This window comes from Opisthorchis viverrini (genome assembly GCF_000715545.1).
Source record: "Opisthorchis viverrini unplaced genomic scaffold opera_v5_132, whole genome shotgun sequence".
Classification (NCBI taxonomy): domain Eukaryota; kingdom Metazoa; phylum Platyhelminthes; class Trematoda; order Opisthorchiida; family Opisthorchiidae; genus Opisthorchis; species Opisthorchis viverrini.
Window position 1 is genome coordinate 1,205,922 of NW_008751789.1, and position 8,145 is coordinate 1,214,066.

Below are 8,145 nucleotides of genomic sequence, written 5' to 3' on the forward strand. Positions count from 1 at the left end.
CCGGTACGGGTTTGGGCGCCTTGATAATGTCCATGAGTCATGTCACTAAAATAATTTTTTCACCAAGTCGTACTTCCGATGCAATCACGTCACATCAGCAATGATAATCGTGCAATTACTGACGCCTTCAGACTCTCCCTATCGGTGCAAATGACATCGACAGTCAAGCAACTTGACGGACAATTTTATGCACGATGGTTAAGCTCTGGTTAATTCTCCTAGTTTACTACTATCTACAATAATTCGGAGAAGTTCTTTCGTCTTCTGATGTAAATCATTAAAATTCCTGGGTTAATTACATTTTTCCTCTTGGCTACCTCAAGGTAGTTACAAACATTATGTGCTACCTTTTCTGTTTCACTAAAACGCCTGGAATTTATCTTTCAATGGTATAACATTTCCCCTGCGGTAAACTTCGCATATTTTCTTCGATAACGTTCGAATTGCATGCCTCAGCAGATTGATGCCACCTGTAAGTCACAGATAAAGCCTCATCATCCGTTTAAATAAATAGCTCGGTTGCAGGAGAAGCAAATTCACATGCAGGCTTACAAAGGCATGCACACATTCATCAGCCCAAACCGAGATATCCTGAACTGTGATGACAAATGCAAGTATCCCTTGCAAGCATGTTGGAACAATTCCACATGTACGAGCGTACAGGACACTTCGCTCCGAGGAGACGAGATATATCAGTGCTTTCGGAAAGCCGTGATCCTTAAGGTGACCGAGTGGTTCTTGTTTTTACCTGAGTTGCTTTGGTTTAGTAGTAATTTTAGGGAGGCAGAAACCAGACGATGTCCAGAAGTCCTACTCGAACCCCTTCCGCGAAAATGGTCCGCCATCTTACACGTAAACAGTGGAATATTTCTTGCCGGGACCTCACAACCTTCTTTGAAGTGTGCGGGGTACAGATCACCAGACTCAGGTACCTCGTTGGTTTGTATGATTTCTATCTGACGCTGAATTACCGGTTGTCGCTAGCGTGCTGTTGTCGATATTACATTTAGGCCCGCTGTGTTATTCCAGTGGTTGTGTTGAAGGAGAGCAACCGAAATGTTCCTCGAAGTGTTCAGTTCATCGCCCAAGACAACCGTTTTGTTCCCATATCGTTTTTCTGACACATCTTTAAACCGGTCGACCGCAGCAGTTGAAATACAGTGATGCTGTTGTCTACGTGAAAGATTCTCCATCTCCTTGGCCTTCAAAATCCACCAGCAATCTCTGTCAATCTTCAAGCTCTTTATTATCCGATGTTTCAAGGATCTGCGTGCTGCGTCACTGCTGCTAGTTGCTGGTATGATCATTTTGGCCGCAATAAGGTCTGTTGTTCTCGATGATATCCACTGTTCATTAAGTCAAGTCATATGGCTTGAACAAACAGTTCTGAGCCGGCTTCTATTGACGCTCTTCATAACTGTGCGTTTCTGGCAGCTTTATAACCGGGTCGGCTCGATAAGCTTGAGCTACTGAAACTTGTCGAAGTTAATGAATGGAGCTGCCCGGCTTCGGCACACGTACTGCTGGTTGAATGCTAACTGCTTACCGGATGCAGACGATGAAATTATCAGAATCAGGTTGCGTACCCCAGAAAGAACAGTGATAATTGATTGAGGCTGTCCATCGGTAACTGATAGCTGTATGGTCCAATCAAGCCCATGACTATCTTGCGGTTGGTAGCCTCCAATTGACTCAATGTGAGCGTTTGTGTTAGAAGTTAGTACTTTCCAGGAATAAACGTTGGTTCGCATACAACCGAAGTAGTCGTTCCCGGCTATCCATACACTGAGCATCGGCTGCAAATGTAGCAACTGATTTTGCTTCTTCCGAACTTAGTCGCCCAAACTAAGCACCCATATCACCCACCTGCCGGGATTACTGTGTCCGTACTTCTTGCCGACCAAAGCATTCGCGACGATTCTCGATGAAACCCGTCCTTTTCAGTCTCAACTGGAATCCCTCGGGGCGTATGTTGATATGACAAACAAACAAACAAGCGCAAGCCTTGTACAGATAGACAAGATATATGTGGCTCCATAACTCTGCTTTCCAGGCTGCTTTGTACTGTTTTTCAGGTCTTTTTCATCAAATTAACGGTGATCATTCGGTGACGACTGGAATACAGTGTTTTCATGTGGGACTGCTTCAACTTAGTTGCTAACTGCTTCCCGTTGAAGAGTATCACTGCTGTAGTGATGATTTTTTTCGTTTTTTTTAAGAAACTCGCCCGTTTACCATTGACTTGGATTATGTCCTCTGGTAGACTTTATTGACTGAATATGTTCACGGCGTCACCATAAACAGCTACCAAACCCTGTGTTTGTGAAAATAAATGTTCGAGAAAACCCTACGAACGGTGCTTTATCCAAAGCGAAATTATACACGCTCCTATTCAAGTCATTTGGGAAGCTCGATGGCGGCTGCCTTTTGTTCAATGATTATTGCAAACGTAACCTGTCCTTTTGCTTATCTTCCCCAACGCATTTCGTAAACAGGTTGCGCACCAGGTGGATCAATTAAAACTGCTTCTTTCTGAAACTGATTAGTTTGTTCAACTGAAACCGAGGCTTACAATATTCCGTGGTTGTTGATTGCCACACGTTTCGGAAACCTTGTCCGATGAGGAATATAGTGCCGATGTAAACGCGTGGTACATTGCATACTTATTGGAATCCACACAGTTACGTACGAAATCGGCATAAACAGTTGCATCTGCAAGCCAATCTAACTATTAGAACCTTTCAGCCTCTAGGCACTCACCTTGTTTCATTGCAGAACGAGCGAGAAGGGTTATTCCCCTGGTTCATGCGTATGGGTTTTGGTGGAGATTTTATCCTGTAAATGAAATCAGCCTATGACAAAATGCTAAGAAGTACTAGAGACGGTTTCAAACTCATTGGAAATAATCAAATCAAGGTAAATCAAGGTTATATTGGTCTAAAAAGCATTTTGCTTTACAATGACCAAAGGATATTGGTGTGTGTGTATGTATACAGATAAACGGAATGATATGACATATATGTTCTATTGTTTGTAATCTGCATCTCAAATGTTGATGAGGGAAGTTGGGTGAGATCTTATGTATTCGTCAAGCGAATGTTTGAAAGTCTCGAGGTTACCACAATTCACAACAGATGTTGGTAGTTTGTTCCACGTAATAGAACTACAACCGCCCTCCCGACTAATAGCTGTACATTAAACTGTTCAGCCATGTTACGAGGCAGTTTTTAGTTCTTCCACAGAAACGTGACAAAAATATCAACATTTTTGACGCAATGCTGCTACCTTCCTTGGAGGGAAGACAGGATGTTGATCGGCTGGTCCTGTAAACCGAGACTTTTCGACCACTTAAAGATTGACACTGACATACAGCGCATCAATCCATCCGGGAAATGTAAAGAGAAATCAGTAGTTTGGTGTTGCACGAAAATGTCAGCTATGTACAATAGTAATGACAGTCACACTCCTATGTATTACTCTATGTAAACCAACATTCTGTCCACACCTACCGCCCTGTGAGTCATGCTCTGAGATCAAAGGATAGAAATAGAGTCTCCTACTTCCAATCCCAACAAGCAGAGGCGTCAGCACTTGAATAAGCCGACTACCAAAAATGAAGTGAGACCCTTTTCCACGCGATCCACCGGTTCGGAATCTGTGCCATCTTGGAAAGCGTTCTTAGTCCCTTGGATATCCGAAAAAACGTACACGCTTCTAACCGAGCAACAGTTGAATTCATACATTGGCGGTGTTATTCCTTGACCCTAGGGCTTTTTATTCCCGAGCCTTCCTCGCAAAGGCTACGTCTGTGAGGAAGCAGTCAACTTAGACCTTTTATTACGTATCAGTGTAGTTGGTCTTAAGTGAACTAAGAGGTTAAAAAATCAGTTCATTACTAAAATTTTGATGACGCACACCCTTCTCCTAGATAAAGGGAATTATTTCTCACACAAGGGCGATCAACAATGACCAACTTATTGGTGTTTTCTATTCCGAGACTGCACGTTCTACACTAATATAACAAGAAGGCATACCCAGGCGTATTTACACACGCGGTCTGAGGAAGACCCACGTTCTCTTGTACATTCTCTTGTGGTTGTCAAGGCCATGAATGTCTATAAACAACGCTCTAGTATGAATAACACGGTTGTGGCCACTTAGCTACCAAATCCACTATTAGAATGGTTTCTTGTGTTGATCAGTCCTATAATATCACTTCAGAGTTGGACGAGAGAAAAGCCTTTCAAAAATTACGGAAAACGCCATTCTCTCGAGGACATGATGATCACCATGACGCTGTCCAAAGTCAGTATCACGTTGTCTACGTATTATAGGTCATCGGAAAGTTCTTCTAGAGGTGAATTGACGTACACAGCACACTCGATGAGTCTTGAGACAAACATACCAGCCACCAAATGAGTCACGGCTAAGTTCACGACCAGTGTCGCCGGGTCTGACGTCACTTCGTCAAACTTTTGATTTCTTCAGGCTGTGAAACATCCTTTGCAAAGCTGGAAAGCCATTCACAGACATTGCTTCACTGGTTGATGTTTCACGAGACCTCAGATATGCGGTAACGTCAGGCAAAACCATACAAGGCTGCCAATTCATCAAACTTATGATTTCTTCAGGCTGTGAAACATCCTTCGCAAAGCTGGAAGGCCATTAACAGACATTGTTTCACTGGTTGATGCTTCACGAGACCCCAGATATGCTGAAACGTCCCGCAAAACCATACAAGGTTGAAGCAGTTGGTGGCTGATTCATAGCCCCACGAGATCCTACCAAATTATCAGTAAGCAATGCAAATTCTTAAGAACAGCGTTGGTCCAAGGCCCAAAAGAACAAAAAAACTCTCTCCATACAAAATTAATTAACGAAAGATTTACGGAACCAGTTGGAAAAAAGGTTAGTAATGCAGTGAATTTGGTAAGTTGTGGAAAGGACTTAAATGACTTTAGGGTTCGCTTTGACGATTGTGCTTATCATTTTTAGGTACTTAAGGACGATTCAAGCTCTAGACGGAAGCAGATGAGCTGAAAAAATTCCAGCCTGAAACTTCTGCTAGAGACATCCAAAGAACTTGCTTCGTACTATCCATTGTCGATTGAACTGGTCGATGGTTGGCGAGCGTATAGACTGCTCAGTAAAAATCTTGACAAAATCGACCAGATCGGACGTCATGTGAAAGCTTAGATTTGGTTGCATAATTAAAAATCCACAAAACGTTGCTAGGGCAGAAAGATGCACTTGTACACCCGAAATCACCGAGCCGTGTGACTTGAAATTTGCCGACAATCTGAAGCTCCGGTCAACATTATTGTCTAGCTTGAAAATGGGGATATCATATGCCACCCTCTTCAGGGCCAAGTACGCGCCAAATTCAGTTGTCGACTGAACGAGTAACATATCGTGGCACCCACAAAACCATTCCCAACTGTGATAGGAAATATGTACGTGCTCGGACTCATTGACAAAGAACAAGATGGCAACGTGCTTTTCCAAAATTTTGTTGTCAGTTACTTTCAAATCTATAACACATTTGAGGATGCTTATTCGCTACTGAAAAGTAGCTCAAGTTTCTCTGATCACAGTCACAAGGAAAGGAGAATTTGATGTTAAAACTGAAAAATTCCCATTTGAGGAACTCTGCATAAAGCAGACCTCTTGCAAAAGATTAGACCATTTTATTAAGGAAGGCAAAATCCGCCCTAGACGAAGAAACCCCTGCATGCAAAGGGTTTAGGAGCTCAAATTACCTATGTTCCAAAACCCACACGTATCGGAAGCTGCTCAAAAGTGAGAGGACTTCCGATTCATTGACTTTTATTATGTGCAGTATGCTGTTCGGTATCAACCGAAGTTAATACAGTACACTAGCAAAGCAATGACACTTGTCCGATAGTTATTAGGTCAAACCAAACGGAACACAGTCATTCCAAAGTGCAACTACTTGGTACTGTGAAATGACTTTGTGAAAATTCCCCGTCCCGGTAACTCAGGTTTGGTTGTTGGTATTATTAAAACGACGGATTTAAACAGCCATGGTTACGTCTACATTGCCGAAACCACAACAGACTAATTCCACAGCAATCTGGTTTCGATTACATTGCTTATTATGATATCGGTTTTGCATTAAACTGATTTGATTTCCTGTTTTCGCTTCCAGCGTTTGCAGTGGTAAAACAAACCATTTGGCTGAATCTGTAAGCTTAGTTGGCATATAAACAGAATCAGTTTTATTAATCAACACTGAAAAACGTCCCTTTTTTTCGTAGAAACGTCCAGTAGATGCCAGCTCTAATCTTTGAGTTGTTTCGTAGGGGACAGCGTTATGAAATCCTTAGGTGATATGACATATTCCCTATTCCGCATATCCCTCCTGCAGAATCACACCAGGTGTACGAATTCCGTTAGTTTGTTTTTTAAGACGCCAACAATCACGTCCCTTCTGCTTCACTCATGAGTAACTACAGAATGCTGTCCTGCCAGCCTGTGCAAGTCCAATGAACCGAAAACAGCTCCGGGTAGGTTACCTTCTGATTATACATCGTGAATTTGTGCTGACTTACCTAGATTCGTATAGCCACTCTTCTGAGAACTCCGATACTACACATATGGTGTAGATACTGTTGTGTTGCCGGACTGTTTGGCAGACTAGCGTGTTGCTTACTGTCCAACTTACCAGGCAGCGGTGACAGAGAATGAAGCTGACCCGGACGGCAGTAGTGCGTGTGAGCAAGTGACAAATGTCGACACGTCGTGCATCACGTGAACCAATCATGGCAACCAAAAACGCATATTAGACAAGGTCAGCTGCTGACGACGGCCGATGCCAACAAAGTTGAGTACGTGCATAGACAAACTGCTTAGTCGACTACTCTGGCTTACTCCGACACTGCACCCATAGCCATCAATATGACTTTCTGCCAAGATAGATTGCTTAACAATATAGCATCTGAGGAAATGAAGAAAAGGGAAACGATCTTGGAATAGCAATCAATGTGACTTTCTGCCAAGATAGATTGCTTAACCATATAGCATCTGAGGAAATGAAGAAAAGGGTTAAATTGTAGAACCCTTTCGGTGCCTATCTGCCATGCCACCCAAAGGAAGCACGAGGGTTGGGATACTGCCAAATTGTCCAAGCCTAGATAGGGCGAGTCGAGAGACACAGGTCGGGTTCAAATGACGCACGTTCCCCAAATGACGCACGTTTCGGTCAGTAAATTCGCGCTCTGTCCACTGAGCCATTTCGCCATAGCATCTGATAGCTGTATATAAGATAAAGAAGCTCGAAGCCTACCTAGCAGAAAATTTTGTTTAGGCGTTTGGATTTTTTTACATTCTATATCAGTTGACCAAACGTCTCCTCAAGAGAGATAAAGGATAAAAGCAGCCCATGCCCGTAAGTGTCTGAAAGGTGATGGATATCCTAATGTATTTATCGGAATGTACTCTAACCAGCCTGGCCGTAAAGAATTCGTCCTCTGCGCAATAAAAAAGGGGAATCGGTCGGAGTTCAAAGAGGATGAGGTAACGGACATCTCGAAAACTCTATAGGACATATATTTTCAAAACACCCAATGGATTAGGTCGCCGGCGAGTTGCATACGGTCTACAGCGTTTTTAGGATTTCCGTTTATTTTAACTGATACTTCATTCTCTTTGAGAACCAGTTGGATGCAGTACTTTTCAGTACCAGGAGAACAGATTCCTCTGGACAGGGTGGATTGAAGTACGATCTGATAAGTGAATCCGGATACTTGCAATTTATCAACAACAATTGACAGGCTACAAATTCTACAGGTATGATTCCAGTTGTGGAAGCTCATATGGATCTTGAACAGAAGGAAATGGTTGAACATTGACCCCGTTGGTTATGTGTGGATGATGAAAGCACCGAGGAGGTTCATTGTTAAGAGGTCGATGGATTCACAGTCTGTCCACAATTCATTTGTCTCCCGTATATTCTGTAGATTCAGTCTGTGCACAATTCATTTGTCTCCCGTATATTCTGTCTACAGGCGTAGCGGTCCCTGTTGTGTTAGACTGATGCTGTACCCATCAGGCTGCTGAAACCCCAAATTGGTTTGGCAGTACCCTGGTAGATTTAGCACCAGGATTACATTGCTGCTATGATAC

At 42.9% G+C, this 8,145-nt stretch overlaps 2 protein-coding genes across 2 annotated transcripts in view; one reads left to right on the forward strand and one right to left on the reverse strand.

The window, feature by feature from the left end:
* Positions 1-1,466: 1,466 nt before the first annotated feature.
* Positions 1,467-8,145, reverse strand: part of T265_06435 (hypothetical protein) — a gene marked incomplete at both ends in the record, with an annotated part of 21,148 nt that continues 14,469 nt past the window's right edge. Inside the window, 4 exons of the mRNA XM_009171693.1 lie at positions 1,467-1,831; positions 1,867-1,959; positions 6,949-7,044; positions 7,080-7,274. Coding sequence (XP_009169957.1) covers positions 1,467-1,831; positions 1,867-1,959; positions 6,949-7,044; positions 7,080-7,274 — 749 coding nt within the window. The remainder of the gene's footprint in view (positions 1,832-1,866; positions 1,960-6,948; positions 7,045-7,079; positions 7,275-8,145) is intronic.
* Positions 7,189-8,145, forward strand: part of T265_06434 (hypothetical protein) — a gene marked incomplete at both ends in the record, with an annotated part of 7,240 nt that continues 6,283 nt past the window's right edge. The window contains one exon of the mRNA XM_009171692.1: positions 7,189-7,276. Within this exon, the coding sequence (XP_009169956.1) occupies positions 7,189-7,276 (88 nt within the window). The remainder of the gene's footprint in view (positions 7,277-8,145) is intronic.